The sequence below is a fragment of the Apteryx rowi genome, unplaced genomic scaffold, assembly GCF_003343035.1.
Source record: "Apteryx rowi isolate R43461 unplaced genomic scaffold, aptRow1 scaffold_285, whole genome shotgun sequence".
In the NCBI taxonomy this organism is placed as follows: Eukaryota; Metazoa; Chordata; class Aves; order Apterygiformes; family Apterygidae; genus Apteryx; species Apteryx rowi.
The window spans coordinates 269,640-295,250 of NW_020449252.1; the positions used below are offsets into that span (position 1 = coordinate 269,640).

Genomic DNA, 25,611 nt, shown 5'->3' on the forward strand with positions numbered 1-25,611 from the left:
GACTGCCTGTTCTTCTTCATACCCGTCAAACTATCTTCTCCCTTTGCCACCAGCCATCCTCAGCTCCATTCCACCAGCACTAGCAGAGCAAGTGATGAAACAGGACACACACACTAATCACATCCCCACAACACACTCTCCTCATCTTTATCCTGTTGAATTTAGGACAACTGGCAAAATTTTTTAGATGCAGCAAGGTGTGCTGCTAGAGTTAGTTACAGCCCAGCAGCTCTCCAGGTCTTCCAGAACTGGCCGCCACGGTGGGTAAGCCTTGGGCCAGCAGTCACTGCACAGGATTTTCTATCAATAGTCTCCCCAGAGCTACTAAAAAATCCAATGAATCTTTTTTTTCCCACCTATATGTTCTTAAATGTTTATTGTTTATTTCTTGGCAGAAAAAAAGATCCCATGGGCACTGGCAAACTGCTTCTTCTACTGAAGGAAACAAGAAGAAAGCCTCATATCGTTTTTCTCTTTATCCCAATTCCTATTCTTGGTAGATGTTAGAGTAAAAATCATCTCTTTAGATGTAGTCACAGTCTGGTCAACATTTAGGCATATGGCCCTGTGCCTAAAAATTCTCCACTTATTCCTGCTCACTTTGACACAGATAAGTGTCCAAAGATGTTGGAAACCTCCTATTTGCTAGCAGGACCTGACCCAGATCCCCTAGATATATAGAGACTCGATCAGCTGCTGACTACAAATATTTATACTGGAAGAACTACATAAACATCACTTGGCTTATTTTAAATGACTAATCATGGTTTAGAATAGCAATATTCTCATCAAAAATTGTTTCTTACCAGCAATTAATTACTATGCTCTGAACTCTACTATGCTCTTTGGGATATTTTACATATGCACAGCTTATCATTTCCATCAGGAACAGCAGAAACAGAACAAAGATTATTTTGAAACTCAAATTAACATGCAAGAAAACGAACATTCTGGCTCAAAACTTCATCTGAAGCTGATGGGTCATCACAGCTGATATATTATATATCTCTGATGCAGCATAAATAAAATAAGTCCCACCATGCAGTCTGAAGAGCACAATAATCAGAAGGATTTAACATATTTATCTACCTACTCACATTTTGATTTAGTCTGTGAAACTCTTGCATTCTAAAAACAAACCTCTTTATTCAATCCATGTAAAACTTTACATTAAAAAAACACAGTTAAGAGAATTATTCATCATGTCACAGATTATATCCCCCAAAATCAGAAAATACCATTTAATTAAAGATAGGGAGTGAGGAAAATACACACCGGCTATTTGACACATTACAACTGTATGAAGTACTACAGAGTAAGTTTCTCTTCTAACATTTCAGGTAATGGAAAAGAAATTAACTTCAAGTACAATAATCCTTAAGTATTTACACTAGTCTATTTAAAGAAAAATAAAAGTTACATAAAATCAAGAGACAATAAGCTTTAGCAGACCCAACAGACCTCCTAAGAGCTGTCTTCTAAAGTCCAGTTGGAGAGAAGACACATAAATACGCTTCCAACCCCAACACTCAAATGCTGTATGATTTGAAAAATACAATTATTTTTGTCTTCTTGTTCTTGAGCCTGAGAGAAGGAAAAGATTGAAAAGGTGAAAACTAGGAGCTTTTTTTAAAAAAAAAAAAGCATCTAACCATACCTGCACATAATAATTTTAATCCAGATGTACTGGATCTAATCTAAGTACTGTGAAACTCATACTAAAATAATTGGAGCTGGCAACGGTGGCAGTCCCGTTAGGTGGAGGAGTAATCCCTGGGGAGGGGGAAAGCAGAAAAACAAGCTGTAGTCCCATGGGAAGCACCCTCATCTAGAAGAGGGGGATAAATCCCGCATGTTGTCTCTGTCCCTTGGAGTACATGTCTCCATTTGGTAAATATGCAGTCCTTGGGACAGTGATGAGACTCCACGACTTCCCTCCACAGCTAAATGGTTAAGAGCAATGGGGAGGTTGTTGGTGGCGAATAATCCCCTCTGCCCTCTGCCACGGTGAGTAATTTCCTGAGAAAGAACTTCACCTTCTGCCTCACAGGCTGGAGCCCCTGAATCATTGCTGTGTTATTTAAGCCCTTTCTGGATAGAGCTGTCAATAATTAAATTTCACTTACTGTAACTCATTTATTGACTAAAAGAGTGCCATCAGGGCTCCTCCTAGCTCATGGGTAAAGAGCGGTGGGCTCCCATCCTGTCAGAGGGCTGAGAGGCAACCATGAGGAAAGCATGTGTGTTAGGTGAAAGAGGTTCATCTTTAAGAAGGTAACACCAGATCTTGACATCATGGGAGAATGAAAAGCAGCAGGCTGGCAATCATTCAACAGAGTGTTCTCAGCTTTTGCAAATGTACTTTCAGTAACGATCATTTGGCTCCTTCTGCAGCTAATCCTGTAAACTCCTATCCTCATGTCTCAGGCTGCCCAGAAATCCCTCTTTGTTTGATGCCTTCTCATTCCTGGGGAATAGCTGTCAGAGAAGGCAGGCAGAGCATTTTTCCACCCCCTCATTTCTTATAAACCAACAGGCTTCTGCTCTTTCTTGAGCTGCAAAATCACACAAGAAAGGAGTAGGGAGAAAGGCTACAGACCCTGCAAAAATGTGTTGGTTTCCATTTGTCCTTCCTCCTGACAGCAGAACATCGGCGGGAAGACGTAGGAACGATCTGAAAAAGAAGGGGGAAAAATCCCCTTGGATTTGTCTTTGGATTGGTTCTTGAGACTGGATGAAAAGCTGCCCCAGGCAGGGGGCCACCGCTCCACAGTGCCTGCCCCAGCGGCCCCCATCCACATCCCTGTCCGACCCACATGAGCTTGTGTGTCCGCACAGTAGCCCTTTGGGCCCACAGAAGTCACCACTTGGAACTATGCTCCAGTGTCACATAAGGTCTTTGACATTTTTCTCTTTTTTTTTTAGCAGCTGGGAGAAAATAGGACAGCTACCATGCTATGTAACTGGCATTTCAGTCAAATAAAATTCCCAAATCTGCATCTCGAAATGAGTAGGCTTGGGATTTAATCGATAACCTTATTCTCAGTAGCTCAAGCATCCGGATGAATAGTCACTGGTATATTTAGCAGTCTAGCTGATTGCGAGACAGGACTTTCAACTTCTTCTTAAGGAAAAAGATGTCTGATTTTCAAAAAAATGAAGATATTTCATGAATATTTTAGGAATGGGGGAAATACCTTGTTTATATGGTGGACTATTCCATATCAGAGGTATCTGTGTTAAGGTAGGCTCTTTGCCTAGAAATAGATGATGCTAATCTTGCACATTAAACAGAGTGTTAAAGAGGGATTATTAAATGAAATATATTAGAGGGGGAGCCTCTTCCCTTCCTCTGGCATGGTTGTAAAGGACCCAGGTGCAGGACTATTGCTGTGACCCCATAAGCATGAGAGGAGCTGTCACTGGGGTGGGCCGTGGCCAGGACACCCTTATCCCCTGCGTGTCTGCTGTGGCAGTGACATGCCTGCAGGCTAAGTGGGTTATAAAACTAATAACTATATGGCAACTCCTCGCTTAGGTGACAGAGTGTGTGCTTCACGGACCAGTATCAGCTGACTGCTTTCACATTATATAAAGGGGTGCAGACAATGTTTAAACTTCCCAAGAGTTATCATGAATATTTAAACTAGAAAAAATTGCCAAAATCTGAGAGCACTTGCAGAAAAGCAAGCCTTTTGAGAGATGTGCTTGGACACTACCACTTCTCCTAATGTTTCAAACTGCTAGTCTGCCCTAACAATCTTTTTATCTTTTTTTTTTTTTTTTTGCAAATAATAGTTTTGACAGCCTTGATATTGTAGAACCAGGTCAACACACACCCCACCTTTTGCTGCAGCGGTAATCTTTATGGCATATCGAGGAGAGAACAGGGAATCCCCAGAGCTGAATGAGAAAAGGTTTACAATCTCTTTTGCAGAGCCAAGTTTTGTGGATGGAAAAAGGAAGGAATGTTATAAAAGATACAAAAGATACAACTCCATTTGTGGAGCAGTCATGGAGAAGGGAGGGTTCCTGGTTTTAGGGGGGCTTTCCTCTCTCTTGGTTTTGGACAAGTGGCTCATACAGTGGAAGGAGACATACTCTGAAGGAGAACAGTTGCTGAATGTCAGCTAGCAGTGTCCTGCTTGGTAAAATGTAGAAGGAGACCTTCTTAGGAAATCCAGTTGTATTTTGCCAGAAAGCTATAATTTGGAGTCTGTTACATTAGAACAAGGAAAATGAAGCTGTGACTCTGAAAAAGATGGAGAAGGGAAGAAAGAGGATATGTTCCTGGAAAGTGGAAGTGATGAAAGCAGTCCCCCTACTTTTAAGCTGTTAATGATATCCAGCTGCTTCTCACCACTGAGAATATCACTTTCGTACCCCCTGAAAGTTAAGTTAATGCATTTTATTAATCGGGGAAGAGTCTGAAGTGGCTAATATCCACTCTTGTGTAGAGTGTTTTCTGCATGTGTTTTTCTTCATCTCATTCCTGCTCCATCAGTAAAGCAGCAGAGAAAGCCACACTAAAAAGCATTACATAATTAATGCAATTTAAGCACCGGCATTTTCCAATAAAATCCTTTCACCAAGGTTTATTTATAAGACTTGGTGGACTCCTTTTCCATACTGAAATAAATTGTAATTAAAACTTTTGTAGCGTTTTAAGTCAACTTACTTTACACAATTACTTGCTAAATTTGATAAATATGTGCAATTACAGTACCCTGGATTTTCAAATGTTTTTTATTTTTGTCAAGAATCTTAACAAGTTTTTAAATGTCATATGGAAAAAGATGACATGATGTGAATGGCTGAGTGAGACTTGTSCTTGACTGTCATGCTGATTAAAGACTTATTCTTTGGCCATCCTACTAATATCCATCTAGATTGTCCTGCTTGAGAATGAAAGCCTTGGACAGAAGCATCACAGGCTTCTTGTGTGACCCTGAGTGAATTACTTAGGCCCATTAGGAGCATGGTACCTCACTGAAAGTCCAGATTCAATCCTTTTTGCACCTCATTCTTCATTCAAGTAAAAGGCTTGCAAAATCTGCCAGCCCACAGGGATACTGTGAAGACAGATRTCTGAAAGGTAGTGAAGCTGAGCAGTGTGGGGCATAAAAGTAACGTAAGCAGTTGGATATTCTTATGCTGCATGTTAGGCTTAAGTTTAGGGCCCCAGTCTGGTGAGCTGCCTGTCCTGTGATTTGCGTTGTCATATCCAAATGAGAAAAGGGTCAGGAATGGAAGAGCTGAGAACGAAGAGGTGGCAAGGAACAGTTTAATTACACTGCCTGCCAGCTCTTTCTGACAATATCAGTGTACTTCCACCCTTTTAGGCAAAGTAAAATTTTTGCTGATGCAAAAAGGTAGGGACAGTCATATGCTGTCTGTCATCTCTGCTGGTGCACTAGAGTCACACGGTTTCAGCTAATGTTCTCTATTTTTAGGGGACGAAAGGAAAACTCACGTTGTTAGATGTAACTAACAGGCAAGCTGAGGATCTTCTAACAGGCAAGGTGAGGATCTTTTTACTGCCTCACAGCTGGAGGGAGTTACTGGCGTTGGCGGGTGGCTTGCTGTGCTATTGCATTGGGGGAGCAMAACTTTGCTGCCCAGGGCTGGTCCTGTTTTGGCGCTCTGCTCCTAGAGGGCTTCCAGGCACAGTCACAGAGGTGACAGAATGAAGCCCAGGAGGCTTAACGGTTTTGATGGTTAAGAGTTGGCTTAAATTTACATACCACTGCAGACAAAGCTAACAGGCCGATTATATCCGTAATTGACCATGGTTAAGATACCCTGCCTTTTTCATTTCTAGTAGGATCCCTGACATGATACTTTTAAAAAAGAAATACAACAGAATAATGAATTACTGTCTGACATTTACCACACTATAATAGTCTAGCACAAGCATTAATGCTTAGTTAAGCCTTATTTTGAGACTGATGGAGTGATTTAAGAACATAGGGTGGGTACAAAACAAAACAGCCAATGAACAACAAGAAGAGAAGACAAATAAAGGAAAGAAGATTCAATGGGATCCAGAATGTCTGATTATTAGATGACCGATTCAACTACAGATTACTGATGGTGGGCAAGTGACCCTGTTGGTTGTCTACCCATCTACAGACAATGAGGTTAGAAACTCTTTTGGTATTTAGTAGACAAGTAGCTACACTAGGACCTCAATGGACACCCTAGCATCAAAAGAGATGATCCAGATTGTTGCACCAGTCTCTGGATTGGTGCAACAAGAATGCACTTGCTTATGCAAAGCATGAGGGTAAGGGAATAAGACATAGTCTGCTGCCCATGCACAACTTGTTTTGTGAAAACACAAAGGGCTTCACTTTGTCATATTGTCAAATGAGCACCTTTAATTATAAATGAATTTAGCTTTCATGAAAAATTAATGTGGTCAACAAGTGTCTTGTTTTTAATTATAAACAGCTGGTACTTTTCAGCAAAAGCAAAATATGATTAAGAAAGCTAAAACAATTCTTTGCTCCTTTGTTCATAAAATACAATTTATGCTTTAAACTTTTAATCAATCAAAGGCTCCAAATTAAAATCAGAACTTACCATAATCACATAGAAGTATTTTATGTTGCAGTTGTTTATAGACTACACAATCATTTATAATTTTCTCTCAAGTCACTTGTGGCATTCACTTAATGCTAATTTAGGCAGCCCTAGAAAATGATGAAAACGTCAAAGAAGCAAAATGAATGTATGTTTGTTGATAATGAACCTAATAAATATCACATCTGTTCAAATGGCTTTTGAGTAAAAAACTTGCCTTCCTCAAATAAAGGAGTCCCAATGTGTGTTGGATCAGTGGTGTCTAGTTACTCAGCTGATCAAATAGGAGTTTTATTTTTACAATTAGAACTACATTTCCTTAACATCTCTGGTAGCAAAATGACAGTGGTGGTGAATCTGTTTTGGTTCTTTGGAAAATTTCAACCATATGTGATGCTAGTAAAGATCACTCTAAGGAACAAAGGGRACTGGAAGAATCAAAAAGGGAGTCGGAAAAAGTCAATCGATCATACCAGCACACATGTCCAAATAATGTGATATTGTCACCTGAGGGTTTTTTAGCTGTTACAGTTAATTCCTTTATCATATACTTTAAAAGTTTGTCTTCACTGAAGAAAGATTACTTTTGCATAGACTATATTTATTCTACTGTTTAAATTAGAAGCATTGTGTGACTTGGCCTGAACAGTGATCCATTAAAATTGCTAGGAAAACTGTTGGGCTTAATTCAAGCCCAAGATGCCAAGGTTATTTCTGCAGAAGAGTTTCTTAATGAATAGAAATAAGAAAGCAGTAAAGCAATTCTGCCATGATAATGCAAAGATCATTTCCCACCTAAAATGCCAGCAATACCAGTAAAAGTGCAGCATTGCCACTATGTTTATGTGAAGACATACATGTGGGCACTAAGGTATCAACCAAAAAAAGTATCCTTATACCTATGGGTAGCATAGCTGTGCTGGTGAAGGGCTATTGTGTGAGCCTGGCTTCAGCACTGAGGTTGGGATGGAGATATTTGAATTTATAAAAACACAAGTATACAATGTATCAATTTTTTTTCCCTCTCCTTAATGGTCATATCCTGGCTGAATATCAGAACTAGTACTCTATTCTTGTCATGATGTAAGCCAGATCCATAAAAAAACCTAAAAGATACTATCCTGAATCCCAACAAACACCTAATATGTGGACTCCAATGAAACTTATTCTGATCATCCCTGTCTTTAGTGTTTCTTTTTGATTGTCACTACATGGCTGCCTATCAAGATGCAAGAGGAAGAAATGGCTCTGTAAAGGTATGGTTGTGGTTATCCTTGGTTGTGTTCCTCTCATTTAGAGAACTTGATCCACCCTTCACAGGTGACTGCAAGTATGCAACATGCAGAGACATTTGCCAAAGGCAAATGAAGGGTGACAAAGAAGCAAGTGGAGAGATGAATCCATGCCTTATACATTACAAAACTTCTAACTTCCAAATAAGAAAAAAAAAACAAAAAAAGTGGCAGGGATCCTTATTACATCACTAATATCCACTTACATCTATTTCCTTCAGTACAGAACATCAGTTCATTTCAAAGTCCAGACAATGTCCAAGATTAAAAAGCCATGGAGAAAAAGAAAGCATGTAATTATACTTTAATAACTTCTTTGGGCATATGGACATGTAGGTCCATGTATAATCTTAATACTGGGACTTTGTGACTTTTGGGTGAAATTTTATAACTTTAATAGTCTTAAGGTAATTTCTGTGAATGAGAAATACGAATTGCCACACCGTTTGTTTTTTAGACTTATGAAAGACTTCACCTCTTTCTTCATACATGTTTACTACTACCTGTTTACTGCAAACTAGTTTGGCAGTACTGATCTACATCTTGTAAATGACCTGCTCATATACTGATGTTATCTTTGTTTCTATTCTAAAGTAGTACAGCTGTGACTCACATTTCAGCAAAAATAACTTGAATATGATTTCAGCATTTTCATTTTGAGAAAACTGCCTAATGCTGCTTTGATGTGTGCAACAGATGCTACTTTGAAAGGTAAGTCAAGGTAACTGATATTTATCTTTATAAAGATATAACAAAATCTTCCAACAATTTCAGATATTTAAGGATATTCTGTATAACAATTTCATCTGACTGTTATGACCTTCACCCATCCGATTGCTTGTTATACTGATCCACTAGGGCATTAGCTAACACTACATTCTGAATTGCTAAAATTCTGGTGTATTTTCTCTACTGTTTCTAAGTGCTTATCTCACACACTGAATTAAAAAAAAAATGCCTGGGTATTCCAATATACAACACGCCTCATTTGCACATCATTTGGGAATCAGAGTGAATTGCACACACTCATGAATAAGCAAATAATCTATTTCAAAATTAGCAAATAAGATCTTTCAGCACTACTATAATAGCACTATTATAATATGTTTAGCTAATACGAACATTTCCTTTACTTAACATTACAGTAATTTGACAAACCTTGTCTCATATACACTTGTTTGCTGGTATAATATCAGCATCCCTCCCCCCATCAGTTACTTATACCTGAGTCTTCTCCTAGCTGAGCAGCCCCAGCTCTCTCAGCCTCTCCTTGTGTGAGAGGTGCTCCAGTGCCTTCATCATCGTCATGGCCCTTTGCTGGACTCATCCTAGTAGCTCCATGTCTCTCCTGTACTGGGGAGCCCAGACCTGGATCCAGCACTCTAGGTGTGGCCTCACCAGTGCTGAGTAGAGGGAAAGAATCACCTCCCTCGACCTGTTGGCAATGCTCTTCTTAATGCAGCTCAGGATGCCATTGACCTCCTTTGACGCAAGGGCACATTGCTGGCTCATGTTCAACTTGTCCACCAGCACTCCCATGCCCTTCTCTGCAGAGCTGCTTTCCAGCAGGTCAACCCCCAGCCTGTACTGGTGCATGGGGTTATTCCTCCCTAGGTGCAGGACCCTGCACTTGCCTTTGTTGAACTTCATGAGGTTCCTCTCCGCCCACCTCTCCAGCCTGTCCAGGTCTCTCTGAATGGCAGCACAGCCCTCTGGTGTATCAGCCACTCCTCCCAGTTTTGTATCGTCAGCAAATTTGCTGAGGGTGCACTCTGTCCCTTCATCCAGGTCCTTAATGAAGATGTTGAACAATATCAACCCTGGAGTACACCACTAGTGACCAGAGGCTCAGGGAATCTTTTACTTTGTGTGTGATAGGGATTAACTTGTCACAAATAGGTTTTGTAAACTTGAGCTATCAGTCTGTCCTCCCAGAAGACTGACTTATATATAGCAATATAATTTATTTCCCTGAAACTATAGAGAAAAAAAGAAACATTTCCATATCTTCTGCAACATATACACAGAGCACTGGGGGAAGATATTAACTTACTCAGGTTTGCTATCATCAGCTTTGATCACCATTGATCAGCAGAGAGAGCTTAGGAGAATAATTCTAGCAATGGTCCCATATTATTTCTATGCTTTAAAGAGCTGCTAGTCATTTGCCTGTGCTTATCTCTAGGATTTGTGTGTACTACTTCCATAAATGCCAGACAAGTATAACAACAAGAAAAAAAAAATCACACTGAACTTGTGCTTCATCTATTAATGGGGTGGCGTGCCAATAGCAACAGATTCAGGCTTCTTTAGATGGGAGGATTATTGGATGTAGACATGTGTATTAAAAAGTTTGTTTGCATATGGTTCCAATAATAGACTAGACATATTAGCTTTTGTTGAAAAGCATTTGTTTATACATGTAAATAAAACTTCATATCAAAGTAAGTGTAATTATCTGTACTAATTAGATTAATACTCTTCTGTTCTCATAATTCTCCTGAAGTTTCAGTATGCTCTTGTAAACACAGCTGAGGGCAAGGCTCTAATTTTGCCATTTGAAAGGAAAACTTTAACACCTCACAAGCAGAGGTAGAAGTCTGGTATTGAGTAATAATGTTAGCCAAATTTCTGTGATGATAATTTATATGATATTTAAGTGATTTGTTTCTGGCTCACAATAATTGGTTTTGATATATGGGACTATCGACTTCTTAAAGACTATGGCTGAAGGCTATATCCTTCGTACAATTATGCAGCAGTAGATATGTAAAATATGATTTTGATCCATATACAGGCAAAACAAAAAGAATCTGGCAGGCACACTGTGTAAATGTATCCTTTGGGGGGGGGGGATTTTGAAGGGAGTTGCTGTATACACATACCCCGTATTCTGTTAAAAAAAAAAAAAATAGAAATTTCAGATGCTTCTAGATACTGCCTCCAGCAATGTTTTCTATTTCATTGACATTTCTCCTTCCCCTGATTCATAATAGCTTTTTAATCTTTAGCAGTATCACCAAACAATGTTGTTTGCGACCTTCAGACCAAAACTATATTAGGACTATGTCTCTCTTCATCTTCTTACTTGTATTTCCCTGCTTTTTCCTGAATAGGTGGGGGTTGAGGAAATCTGAGTTGTTCCTAATCCAATCTATGAAACTGAATATATCCCTAAAAAACACAACCCAGTATGACATATATTTGATCCATGTATCTCAGCAAGTTAGAGCATGTGTGTGTGTGAGACAAAGCGGAGGCTCTATTGTTTAATATGCCTCAGTGCATATTTATGGTCCTTATAAAAATATTAATGAAAATGTATCTGCAAGATAACATGCAAGAATAAACTGACAAAATATACCAGTTTGTTTATGGTATTTTAATACCAAGTGAATGAATTTCTCAAGTAAGAATTTATAAATCTGGTAATTTATAGGAAAAAAAAAAATCACAGTTTTCTATTCACAAAAGCTACTTTTCAGCAGTTCTTCCCACACACAGTTTACAATTAATTTCAACTATGTTGGTAGAAAGATTACAGTGGTGTGATATTCTTAAAAAATACTTGCAACAGCAATTGAAAATAAAATTATGGTATTTACTCAGCGAAAAAGTAATAGGAATTATGTTTCTCAGTAAAAGAGACATCAGAAAAAGCAGCAAAAAAACCCCCTCCTGAATAATACACGCTACTTTTTTCCCTTGCCACATACAACACCGGCAAAGGCAACACTTCAGCATTAATCATTCCCAGTTTCACTACTTCAGTATTTTTGGCAAGAAGTCATACTCAGAAGTCCAGTTATTGAGGTGTGTGCTGCCCTTGACCTGTGCACTCCAAAGGCTGCTGTTACTCCTGTTCCTTGGTGTAAGAAGGGATCATCAACAGCTCAGAGAAAAGGTAAGGAGTATAAAGATTTTTCTACAGATTCATGTTCATTTTTCACTCTTTGTTCACCTCTCCATACAAACCAGAAAACCTAGAAGTTTCAGTTGCACCTCATATTCAGGTATTTATAGGAGTTGTGGATTAGAATGTTGGTGTTATATTTTCACCTGTGCATAAAAATCCCCTCAGCTGAATTTATACATGCAAACACAGGAGGAAAATATTCCTTCTCTAACTTCTTAATTAAAAGTCACATTTTCAAAGGTCATTGCACTTGACAATAAAAAGGCAATTAATATGCATTTGATATTAAATATATCGTACAGACCTGAATTTCTGTGCAATTCATTACTTCAGACACAYATATTTAACACTTTTTAAAACTAAACCTCTATTTACAGTTGAATGAAGAAAAACAAACTTTGTCAAAGAATAACTTTTTTTCTTAAGACAAAAATCTTTAAGAACAAACACGCGCAAAAACCCCACTCCCTTTAACTCCTAGTGCATTTAAACACATCTTTGTAATTTGTTTTGAAAGTCATTGTTCCCACATTTAACCTCAATATCATTCTATAACGATCTAGTGACACTGTACAAGAACATGTTTTCTCTGACCTGTCCAATAAAGCTGGCATTTCTCATGCTGTCGATACCAACAGGGAAGCTGAAGTTAAGATTGTTGCCTCACTCTATGTATGGAGGATCTAAAGTTTCAAAGTGGATGCAACTCAGTTTTCAAGTGCATTGCCTCTGAATTCCAGTGGCCAGTTTCGGGTGCCAAGTGCTTATAATTCCAAGCCAGGTTTTTGGGTTGATCCAGCATATTTTGGGACAACTTGCTGTTAAAACTATGGACATGGAAATTGAAAGGGAGATTTTGGTCCCTGAGATATACTAAATGAGATCAAGAACTAAAGCACTGATATTTAATTGGGAGTGGACCCTCTATAAGGAAAACTAATTCAGTTTTGACTTTTGAAAGTTTAACATATAATCACTAAAACATCCTTAAGCAGGATGACAAAAACATATGCAGTATTGGTCAAGAAAAGTACATTGTTCAGAGTAACTTTAAGAGTTATCAGCTACAGAGGACTAAGATGTTCTCCTCTGAATTGCATGCTGTATGAAATTTGTCTTTCAAAACAAACTGGCAAGAACATGAAACACAGTCTTAACTGAAATGTCTATTTACTCCTACCTCTTTAAAGATACAGTTACAGGACTTAGTGTCTTAAATACTTATTAATAGGCAAACTGGCTACATATGCCAGAAGCCAAACCAAACCTCCATTTAACTTTGTGATCAATTATTTTGATAGTACTCTGGTGACCATATCTGCAACCTTTTCATTGCCAAACCAGTGGCAACGTGTGCCACTGAAGACACATTTTGAGCTAGTGTTTAAAAGGTTTTTACAATTAAAGGTGTCTCAGACCAATGGCCACTAAAATAACACATCTTTGGCAACCATAGAAATATGATAGGTAATCCATAGCAGCTGGAAGAAATATTATAAGATGTTTACAAAGTTCTATAGTACATCATTATAGCTTTCTGCACTGCATTTTATAAAGTACCAAAATGCTGGAAAGGATAGAAAAACATCTGAAATTACCCCAGAAGTTTTTTAAGTGACAACTTTCTCAAACAAAGCTAGAGCTTCTGAAATTTTAAAATTTCATGATGTGAGATAGTATCATGTGAGATAGTCAACACAAAGGCTTTCAGTGCAGCTGGAGTTGAAGGGGAAGGGAGCAGAGAAGTGACGGGACGATGACCAAGTTTCAGTATACCACTGGGCTGCTCAAGGCCTGGCAACAGATGGGTTCATAAATGGATTTAGTCACACAAACAGTATAATCACGTTGGTGGTGGAATCTCTTCATACATAACACAAAAGAAATCAGCTGCATCCAGGTAATCCATTAAGTAGTCTCATTTATCAGTACCTTAAATAGGAAAGAATATGTATTAGTAGCATAGAATTTACCCTAAAACATTTATAACACTCTATAATACAGCTGAGCTATAGAAGGAGTTCAGTACAACCATCCTTTGTTTTCAGTTAATGCTAGAGAGGCAATAAAAAATTATATGTATCTTGTGCCACAACTGCAGATATGTAAGCCAACATTCTTAAGTGTGTGGGATGTGCATACAGCAGGAGAGAAGAGACCATGTTAATTAAGATAGGTAAACTTTTAACAAGTAGAAGAATTGAGGTAGGGTATTCTAAGCCTAGTATTTTCTGAATATGAGCTCAGCTTTCAGAATATGAGAAATATTACTGCAACTAACTTGTAGAACTGCATAGTGATCCCTATATATAAATTAGTTTGCAATTTGGCGGTAATTATCACAACCCAAAAGACTAAAAAGGAAAAACGGAATCTTAGAAAAAACAAAGCACTAAGAGTATTTAGGCAGGAGGAATATGACATCACTACCAGTACTGACACCTTATTCTGTGGGGATAAAGTCAAAGGACTTTAGATCCCATATATAACTAATTCTCTGTTTTTATGCCTCACTTGAGCCAATTTAAGCATACAAAGGCACTTCTTTAAATTTAAGTCTAAGAGAATAATATTATTTTCAGTCAACCCCTCTCCTTGCCCCCTCAAAAAGTGTATAGCTACACAGTAGGTTGAAACTTCTCAGGTATCCAGTTCCAAAACTAGTTTGAAAGACCGGCAAAATCTTTGCATAAAGACTCCAATTGCTACATACAACCTGTTTTAATAGTGAAATAAAATAAAATATCGGTCATTTCTTCACTGGAAAGAAAAAGAATGAAGATCATAAAGTAATTGATCTGATTTTGATGAAATCATGAAATGATATGAAATGCAGCATTGTTCTTCCCATTCAGTCATCAGGTAGTGCATGAAAAAGCAGTTAGTTTAGCGGTTCCCTACATTGTTTTTTTGCAACATTAGTGTTGTCTATTCTGCCACAGAAGATTTTTCCCTCACATTTTAGCAGTTGCAAAATCATAGCCCTGCCCTAGAGAGACATGTTTAATAATAGCACTGTTGCCATGCAAGACTTGCTGCTGTTTCAGCACATGAAGGATGAATTCAATCTTCAGTAGATTCCATCCTCAAACTTACTATACTGATGACTGCCTTGGAGTTCCAGTGTTTCATCAAAAGATAAAATGTAACAAATTAATTGAGTTCCAGTATTGAAGTTAGAAGGAAAACCTGGTCAGCTAGTTCTGTCTTTTAAAAGTAAAAGGAGATTTATCAGAGTAAATGTCTAAGGGGGAAGCAGTTGTGTTCCCATCAGCAACAAAAGTTCTATATCATGTTCTATCCTAACACACAGCTGAGCAAAACTACAACCTGCACATATCATCACCGATGCTAGTCCTATTTAGACAATAAAAAAAAAAAAAAAAAAAAAAAAAGACCTGGAAGTTTCTTGCAACTTCTCCTGTTCTCAACCTTACCATGTAAATTACATATGAAAACCCCTTAATAGTTACTGTTATTTGAAAACAAGAGCAAAAATAGGTTCTGAAGGCCAGAGTGTATTGAGATGAATATGTTTTCCATTTATGAGAAAGAAAAATGCTGATAAGCTAAGGAAAAGGAGAGAAAGTCTGTTTTCAKGGGTTCCAACAGTACAAGTTAGATATATGTGTAGGTTACTGATTAGTTGCTTTCAAAAAGTAATAAACTCAGAATTTAAATTGCTTATCTGCCCACTTAATATTGCTTTTGATATTATTGTAGGTATACCCCATTTGGTCAAGAACTTGACCCACAATTAACATTCAAGTTGCTTAGTTCAGCTTGTTAAAAATTTACCCACTTATTCTCAGTTGGTTTTATTATGCTCTTCATAATCAAGATTGTTCTCATTTACAGATACATTCCAGAGTTCGTAAATCAAAGTCAATCCATTTGTTCAGTTTGTTTTTTACTGAGCATTTGATTAGTTTGATTTTAGTTCTCCTATAAGCTCAGACAGTCTCTTCATGCAAGGAAAAATAAATTGAATGGTAAATTCAGGCTGAATGACTAAAAACAAAATACAAACACATAACCATAGGAGCATGCTCAAGTCTTTAACAGTCTCTTTAATTAAAAAAGAAGTCCCCCCCAAGAAAACAAACACACCCCAAAAGCCCACTAAGAAATAATAATAGCTATACTGTAAAATATTTTCTTTGGGATGAAATTCTAAAACACAAAAACTACAAACAAATGACATTGCCATATAAACTTCTTTTTCTTACCATATGAATACGTTAATAAAGTGTCTTATTTCTGGCACAAGTAACTAGCACTGTTAACTTCAGTAAGAACTTTCTTTTAAAATAAAATATATATTAATAAGTTAAAGATGCATCTTCATTGCATATGCACACAGTCCCTTTCCCTTAAAACACTTTTTGTGGATAGGTTTATCAGGGTTTCTTCTCTTTATACAAAATGAAAATCACTTATCCATCAAGAGCAAAGTAGAAAACAAGTATTCTATAGATTTAGTGGAAGAAGTTTTCTATCCATACAATAGTTCCAAGGGGACCAGAAAAAGGGGTACATGAAGCCTTTCAGGGACAGAAGAGAAGCCTTCCTTTTAGTTTAACTGGATCCTCAAAATGATTTTTAATTTTATGAGAACTACAAGAAAAAGGATGGAACCTCACTCTAACTGTAATGCAGGCAGTGCAAAACTCTGCTAGGCTGCTCCAACCTATTACCTTTTTATAACCTGTACACAATCTGCAGCAGCTAGATGAAGGGAAGGGCTAGTTCAAGGTTTCATGTACTTCTAACATGAATTTCATGGCACGTGACGATGAATTTGAGATAGCTTTCACTTGGTTTCCTTAAGTACTATATGTATAATTCACAACCTTATAAACAGTCGTGTGCATGAGCAACAAAAATCATCAGTCACTTTTGCTGAAAATAAACAGATAGAAGACAAAAAGCCCCAACACTTAAACTAGTGTAGATAGCTTTTAAAATGATCTAGTTCAAACAACAACTAACCTGAGACGTACTTTGCTCCGATTAACATTATCATGCTACTCATAATAAAAAAACCCAAAGGCAGACTACAGAAGATACTAGTGTCACCTGATGTCATCCAGGGGAAGGTGTTTCCAGTCAAGCAAATCAAAAGAGAAATATATATATAAATTGCAATATATGTGTTAAAAATCATATGAACAGCAAAAAGTAACAAATGTAGTGATGTCTGCAGAAAAGCTAAAAAAGTTTGTGCATAACTCCCCATAATAATTTGAAATAGGCTTGCATCATAAGAGTTTAAATCCAAATTCTGTTGTTAGAACTGTTTAGGTTGAGCACATTTCTAGTATTCTTCAATCTTAAATGCTCCTAACAGGCAGAAAGCAAAGTTTCAAAATAAGAACAAAGAAATAGATGTAATTTTTTCCCCCAGTGGTAAAATAGGTAATCACTGAAGGTAGATTTTGATGAACATCCCTTTTTCACATTAGCTGAAAAGCAAGATCTAGTTTTATTTTCTGTAAGATAGAATTTTTTATGCTTCAAAAGGAAACAAAGATAAATAGGTAAGATACACATCAACATGGGATTTTAGGATACATAATACAGAGTTGAGATGTAAGGTTACTAAATAATAATGGACAATACTGAAATGAATCTTGTTACTTGTGCTAACATACCTATTTGCCTTCTAGACAGGATTGAGAGAATTGTTTGTACAACCACAGTGTTAAATAAGATACTTAAATGAATATATAGTATCACAGAAGGAAAATTTTAGCTTTATCTTTCAGTAATAGTTAGACACTTCATGCAGCTGTAACTGTGGATTCTGGGGGGAGTTTGCATTTTGAAGATACTTTAAAATTTTATACTTCTCATTCTAGCAGCTTATTTAGCTTAAGTGAGACAAAATTAAATGAAGATAAAGCCTACAAATGACATGAAGTTTGATTCAGGCCTGAAAAGTTATCCTGAAATGGTGCAGAAATATAAATTCAAATTACAGATGACAGAAGACTGCAGCTTTAATTCAAACCTGACAGATGCCTCTAATTCAGAAGAAAGATCCTGTTTAGTCCCTCATAACAGTTTGTACATTCTCTGTATGTGCGCAATAGGTCTGTGCAACTCTTTACTTTATGATAACTTCTTAGTTATCATAACTTAGTTCTTGTGGGTCAAACAGATTTTGAGATGGTTATCTATCCCTCCTTCCTATACAGCATATGATAAAGCAAGATATAGCAAGAAAAATCACAGGATGAAACTTTTCTCTTTTGCAACATGAGGATGTAGTATAGGAAAGTTTAAGAAATCACTGCACTAACAGTCTCAGCATTGTGCTGAATCTATTATTTTAGGAAGGATTTTTTTTAAACCAAAGCAATTCTGCAAAGCCTGCAGTTTAGTCCTGATTTAATGTCCTCTGTGTTTAGAGGCCTACAAGATGCTGCTTGTGTCCTTTTCAAGAGTTAAAGCCTCTCTATCTCCTGCTTTGTTTCCACAGCTCTTATAAGTAATAGTTTTCAAATCAATTGAATAGACCAGTGATGGTATGAACAGAAAAGGTCATGAATCTCAAGATTAATTACCTGAGTTAACTGGCCAATTAACAATACTCAACCTGCATTAATCATTGGTTTACCATTTGAAGGAGCTTCAGATGTCTCCCAGCCCATAGATTTCATTACAGCTTTTTTCCATCTGGCATAACGATATTCACTTTCTGAAATTGAGAAATCAGCAAATAGAAAAGCCTATGAATTTATATGAATACCATCACAAATATTTAAGAAGCAGAGACTACAGTCTTGGCTTTCTATACTTCTGCATACAATAGTTTGTCTGCACACACMCCCCCCCCAAAAAAAGAAAAAGAAAATGCAAAGTACTGTTTTGAATAGATTAAAAAAAATGCCTAGTAAGGAGAAATAAATCTTAAAAACAACTTTGTGCCTGTTCACCAATAACCAGATTTATAAGTAGGAAGAAATGAAACAATTGTTATTCGTGTAGAAGCCCTCCAGGGATGAAAACAATGAAGTATGGATTATAGCAGTAATTATAATCAAAATGGGAAGTAAACCAAAAACCTGTACAAAAAGTTAAAAAATAATTAAAGAGACAAAAATGCATTTGTCATACACACGCGATAATTATTATGTCAAGCACATGCTTTCTTGTCTCTAGAAGCACTTAAGAACTGATGAAAGAGTTAGCTAAAAAACAATGATTGGTGTAGGCTTTTTAAAGCCTAAAGAGTCTCCTAAAATTTAGCTTGACCTTTCTACATCTGTGAAAACTCATAAATGTACAGGAGCTTTAGGAGACACCATCTCAGTGAAAAGCTTTCAAGACTGAGAAATGAAAAGCCAACACAGGTTTCTCTGTTTTCACTTCATATAAATCAAAACCCACTAATTGCAATACCATGTGCCAAACTTTAAAAACAAAAACAAAACAAAAAACCCACATACAAACAAAAACCCACCACCCAAAGAAAACAGCACACAAGCTGTTTTCCACTCCACTCCACTCCCTATGGATTATGACATTTAAACCTTTTTCCAGTCTTACTAGTTAACAAATGACCAAAATAATAAGCAGAATGCACTGTTTTCTAAACGAAACACTGCAAAGCTGATCTTCATCATTTGTGAGGATAATTACACATAGCTGTTTTTATATAGCTGTTTTTATATCAGTATATATCAGAATTCAACAAAGAAAAAACCCTGATCTATTGTACATAAAATTTCAAGTTTGCAAGCTCTTGGAGGTTTTTACCCTCTGGGTTGATCTGTGGTTCAAATCGTTCACATGTCACTGCTGTCAAATCTCCAGGATTCAGACTCCAAATTCCAACTCCTTCTGCAGCTCCTGCTGCCATAGCAGCTCCTAGAGCTGTTGTTTCAGGCATTGATGGCTTTACTGGAGTAAACCAGAGAGAAGGCATGACAGTTTTTCATGAAGGTCAATTTGATGGCATCAGAACTATATTCTTGTGTATACATCTAGAGTGATCTATACTTTATATAACTATAATATATTATGTAAGCTTCCCTTAGGTTTATCATCTGCAAATCTCATTTTATTACCAGTCTTACAAGATTATGACACTAACTTCACCTCTGAGTCTTCCAAGTCTCTGAAATACCTTGGATCACCACTTCCTCCAAGAGAGGAGCATGCAGTTGCCCCATTTTCATACCACGTGTATGGCTGCTGACTTCAACCACCAATTTCCTTGGTGTATTCCTGCTAATAATGAGATATTTTGTGGTCCTCTCTCTCCCTCCCCAAAGCAGTGATCTCTGGCTTGTTAGTCTTGTTCCCATGCTCTAGATACTTTATTTTATTAAAGCATTTATACTTAGAAAAGAAGTCTTAAAAGAGGTTATACACCTCTACTTACTAGTTTGTTCACTTTCCACAGACACTGTAGAAGATCATCCTACCCTCAAGGTGTTAGTGGTAAATCTGTTCCATTAACTCTTGAACTGCCTCCTTCTCTGCTTCAGGCAGAGGATCCTTTAAAAGCTGATTTTATTGATCACGTTCTTTCATCTGATAACTATTAAACACTGATAATGCGAAACTTGTGTATCGTGTATCATTAAAGGCAAGCTATAATCTCCCTAGAGTTATAACTTTTCACTAGTTTGCTAATACTGAAGTGTCTCATATGTTTATGCTTAAGAGACATCATGATGTTTTTCTGAATAATTTTCTAGAAGTTGCATATTAGGGGAGATTAGGCAAGATTAGTACTTTCATACAACAAATTATCATTCATCAGTGTAGCTGAGGATGTATAATATCCTGATGTCATTCAGTGATATACTGCATCCTTAAGAATGCTAACGTATAACTTGCATTATTCGACAACTCTATATCTGTCAGACATATTAAAATATGTCTTGAGAAAGATGCATGCTTTTCACTGATACTGAAATGCTCCAATTCACTTCAAGTGAAGTGAAGGTATAATATTTCAACAAGAGAAACAAGAGTCAAGGATTCTCTAGAAAAATGATTCTCAACATTTGATGTATAATCCAGTAACTTTTTCTGCAAAAAGAATATTCACAAGTAGCAGTAAAAGACCAGCAAGAAAAAAAGCCAACCAACTGGTCCTCATTAGCCATTACAAGTCAATGCTTTTTTCACATTTAAAAAGAAAACAATAGTTGTACTTTCATCTTACCTACTGGAATACAGAGAATGTCTGATTGGAGTTGCATGAGAACTTTGTTATTGGTCATTCCTCCATCTACTTGCAACTGGCTTAGTGGTATCCCACAGTCCTTGTTCATAGCATCTAAAATCTTAAGTAAGATTAATATATGTTATGACTGAACTATAGAGAAATCTATGAAATCCTCTGTGTATAAAACACTGATAAATCAGTTTTTGCTAATGAGTGTAAAACAAATAATTCTCTCCCTGCAAATATACAGCTTCAAGTTCTATTCATCAAGAGGGCAAAATGGAACTAGTGACAGTACAGATTTGTTTAATATAGAGCAAGTGCATTCAGTTTATATCAGAAATCTTAGTGCAGGGAATATTTTTCCTGTGATGCTATAAACCTAGCCCTGTATGTTTCTTATAGGGTCTGAGAAGAACTTCAAAGAAAACCTGATGGCAACTTACTAGGCAGAAGACGACAACTACAGCCTTCATCAAAGCTGACCTAGGAAGAAGTACTCCTGAATGGAGTCCTTTAGCTGACTACAAGTTGTCTAGTTGTCTACTGTCTCTAATTTGATACTTTAAAGAATGGTGAAATTACATTGTTCGAACTGGCAACCTGGAAGACAGTTCAGTAGGAACTGCTGAACACTGAACAATTTTGAAAGAGCAATCTCTTCAGATATTTTTGATTACTCAGTGAAAATTGAGAATTTTACATTTCATTAGACTGTGAGAATAAACTGTTAGTGTAATTGTTGGTAAAATTCTGATTCCTTCTTTTGAGCATGGTGGATAGCTGAAAATATGTGGAAAGTGTTCAACTGTTTGCAAGGGATAACTAAGAGCACAGTATTTAATTCACTGATACCTATACCTATCAATGTGCTTTTTAACAGATCTGTAACACAAGAAATTGTTTCTGAAAAGACAGAACTAACAATGTACCTTTTAAAAATGTACATATGTTTTATCTGTGTCACTAGGAGTTAATCTACTGATTTAGGTGTGCCTAGTAGACCTATTCAGGTGCTCCTATAATTATGATAAAAGCACATTGACTAAAGTATGAGAAAGTATCAGATTGGTTCAAATAGTTAACTTCACCCTCAGTCTGAAAGCTTTTTCCCCTCCCTCCTACTCCCAGCCACATGACCTGTCTCTTTTTCTGACATTTGCTTCACTGAGCTATTACATGAGAGGGAATGGATGGGAGGAGGAACAAGGAAAGAGAGGAACAGACCACACACTGGGCTATCAGGTCAGTCCCTTGTAACTTCAGCCTGATTTCTGGTATCAGAGATATACACTACTTGCAGGCTCCTTCATGGCTTTCTGAGGACTCAGAGCCATCTAGCACAGTTTCAAAAGCAGATGCCTGCATGAAGATTTTGGCTGTCTTTTCCATGGAAGTACTCTTTACTCTGCTCTTTGACACTACAGAATTACTAAGCTGCTTTCCTCCTCTCACACAGATTTAGTTGGGTATTATTTTAAACCTCATTGTTAATAATAACATCAGTTTAAAAACATGCAATCAAATCAAGGTTTGACTGTTACATTTTGGGGTCTAGGACTGTCATTTTCTCCTCTATTTGTACAGAACACAAGAAGGAGCATAAATTAATAGGGAGTGGTAATATAACCATTTCTTAATGCTCAGAACATAGAGGTCCCCTTGGATTTGGTGGAAAGATTCATTTCTTCACTGAGAATTTTGGTTTGCTTTTGCAGAATGCTGGCAAAGGCAATAAGAAACCCATTTTTGTTCTTGGGCACCAATACAAGCCTTCTCTGTCACAGCAGACAGTATAAACTGTAGTCTCACATGTTGTAGAACAAATGCAAATTTTAGTTATGGCATTGGCCTTGTCATTGGATTGCTTCCATGTTTTGCCTCTCATGATATTCACAAAATATGCTCACCTTATTTTAACAGGTGATAAAATGCAACATTGCCCAAGTAAATAATGTACCAGCCAACCAGATCATTGCAGCCAAGTCCACAGGAACAATTCTTCAACATTAGCACCATATAAAGAGAAAAAATAGTATCCAAGCATAATATAAAGTGTATCATTAATCTTCATTAAGTCTTTTCAATCCTCTATTCCTGAAGAGTTACAGTCCCTGGTATCATACTAATTTACAATGAATTTATTAAGACCTAATTTGTCTTTACCTCTCGTGTTTGAAAGCAGACAGCTTCTAGTGCAGCAAAGGCGATGTGATTTTTATTTGTAAACTGAGTAAGGCCACAGATAATACTGTTGAAGAGAAAGAAAAGAAAAATGCAACAGTTTGAACACGCATCTTTATCAGAAAATATTTCAGACCTAGGCCTGATGATAGTTAAAAATTCTTTCAGTTCCACTGTATGAGGAATGATTTTTAATATTAAAAGCTTATTTCTTTCTAATCTAAACTCTTTTCTTTCTATAATAAGCTGTCTGCCTGATAAACATATTTTCAGTGCCCATTCAACACAATTCATTGCCATCAATTAAAATTTTATTGTCAATTTGCATGCAAATGGGTGCATAGCCACACACACATACATGCACACACATTCTAGTTGTTCTTCCTTTAAAAAAGGAGAATGTATTAACTAGGCTGATTTTTCTTTAAAAAAAGTATCTCGCCTATCACTAAATCTTATCAAATTCTCTCACACATTCGATTCCTAAGGAAAAGCCCTACTGGGTCAGTGATGTGCTCTAAATGCTTAAAGTTGTTATCAGATCTATTCTGAATATTAGTTGCTTCAGCACCTTCAAAGAAAATTTTGGATATAGAAATTATGCTACATCATGAGTAAGCTGGATTCAGTCAATGTATTCTGAACTGCAGAGCAAATGATCATCCTTTTATTCTATTTCCACATCCGAAAGATACATTAACATAGTACAAAGAAATGCAGCTTTATTTGGTGCTGGATACATCCAATATCAAAGATATTAAAGGACATTTTAAGTTTTTGCCATTCCAAGAATCAGTTTTTGAAAGCTAAAGAGTTAAGCACTGTGGTCTGAAAAATCATAAAAACAGGTAAGTCAAAGATATTTTTTCTGTAATTACAAAAAGTACCTAAATTCTAAAGATGAGACTACTCAAAATCTTGGGAACTGGATATCCTTTAAGATTTTTTTTTCATTTTAGCAAAGTTTTATTTTAAAATGTTATGCTTCTGTAACTCTTATGGCATGGTCTGATTCCAGCAACAGTAGGCAAACTCACAATAGCAGAAAATAGAAGTAGAAGAATATTGTTTGAACTAGTCGTTCTAACTATTACCAGTTAGTTAGTCTTAATCACGAGGAAAGTTGTTGGAAGGGATTGTCCTAAAGAGTTATTAATAGATTGGAAAGTGAAGGAGAGCTGGACTTAGGGGAGGGAGAGGGAGGGAGAGAGAACAAGAGGGGAAGGAATTAAGTAGCCTGTATCTGAGATAGTGAAAGCAGCAACAACGGGGAGCTGAGCTCACAAAAATTAATCAGCATTAAATTCTTCACTTTCTACTTTTGTTGCCTGACAGTTCACAGGTATGCACACTTTCTCTTTCTCTTTCATGAGATTAAAATCTCTTCAGAACCACAAACATGTGAAGAAAAAAAAAAAAGTAGGACCCTCAGTAGTGAAAATGATAGAACTATCCTGTAATCATCCTCCAAAATCCACAACTCAGTCCAAATGGTATCCCTGCTGACTCCCTCTCTTGTTTTTTGGTTAGGGGAAGTAGCTGAGCTAGCTAATTCTAGTCCTTTCTACCACACCAAATATCTTTCTTGGGAAAAGATACTGTGTATAGTCATTCATCTTTCTCAAGATTGGTGGTTTTCCATATTTTCATACTAAGACTTAATTTTAGTGAGGGTTGGGTGTATACAGCCTGTGTTAGTGAAGTATTACACCTCCTTTATTCTAGAATTTTCTTCCTGTGAAGGCTGAATTTCCACTGTTCCTTCTTTTTCTCCCAGCAGCTGTTGCTGTTTTGAATACAAGCATCCTCTGTTTCTCTGTGGAAGATATCACAGAGAATGAAGTATCCTGACACACCAAAGGAGCAAAAAAATCTGAGTTCACAAAACTGAAGGGACCAGTGTTAATGTTTGCAAATAATTGAATATTCCTGCAAATGCAGTGTTTAATCAGATCCTTACCCCCTTGCACTGGGTTCCCAGTATGGTGCGTACAGTCCTGAAAATGCTGGCACAAAGTAGCAGCCATAAGAAGTCCCCGCTTCTGCAGCCAGTTTTTCTAGTGCACACACACACAAACAGTCTTTACATAGCTCTTCACAACTGTACCAGCACTTAAATATGACACTTAAGGTGCTACTTAAATAGGGTATATTTCAGAATATGTAAAGTAGCTACAAAAATAACCAAGACATATACAACTAGAAAATACAAATAATTCTGACATTCTGTTCATTAACTATTTATCCATTTGCAGCATTATAAGTGGAAGATGGGGCRTAAGGGACTGTGGGATATGTCAAATGAAAAAATCAAGATCAAAAACTAAAATTGTGTGTTCAATATGCTGACCTAGATTATGTGAGGTTTTCAAAGGTTACCCTTCAAAGCTGTCCAAAAGGTCACACTTTACTTGCATGTAAGTCAATGCAAGCAAAGGAAACTGGAT

At 36.9% G+C, this 25,611-nt stretch overlaps 1 protein-coding gene across 2 annotated transcripts in view; it reads right to left on the reverse strand.

The window, feature by feature from the left end:
• Positions 1–11,250: 11,250 nt before the first annotated feature.
• GK (glycerol kinase) overlaps positions 11,251–25,611 on the reverse strand; it is a 37,275-nt gene continuing 22,914 nt past the window's right edge. The window contains exons 14-19 of one of the 2 annotated variants that reach the window (XM_026069050.1): positions 25,125–25,221; positions 23,147–23,231; positions 20,978–21,098; positions 19,558–19,701; positions 18,416–18,496; positions 11,251–13,725 (exon numbers count right to left, since the gene is read on the reverse strand). In XM_026069050.1, the coding sequence (XP_025924835.1) occupies positions 13,712–13,725; positions 18,416–18,496; positions 19,558–19,701; positions 20,978–21,098; positions 23,147–23,231; positions 25,125–25,221 (542 nt within the window). In that variant the 3' untranslated portion in view covers positions 11,251–13,711. Of the gene's footprint in view, positions 13,726–15,438; positions 16,873–18,394; positions 18,497–19,557; positions 19,702–20,977; positions 21,099–23,146; positions 23,232–25,124; positions 25,222–25,611 lie in introns of those variants that run through there. The other variant, XM_026069051.1, reaches the window with a different exon arrangement.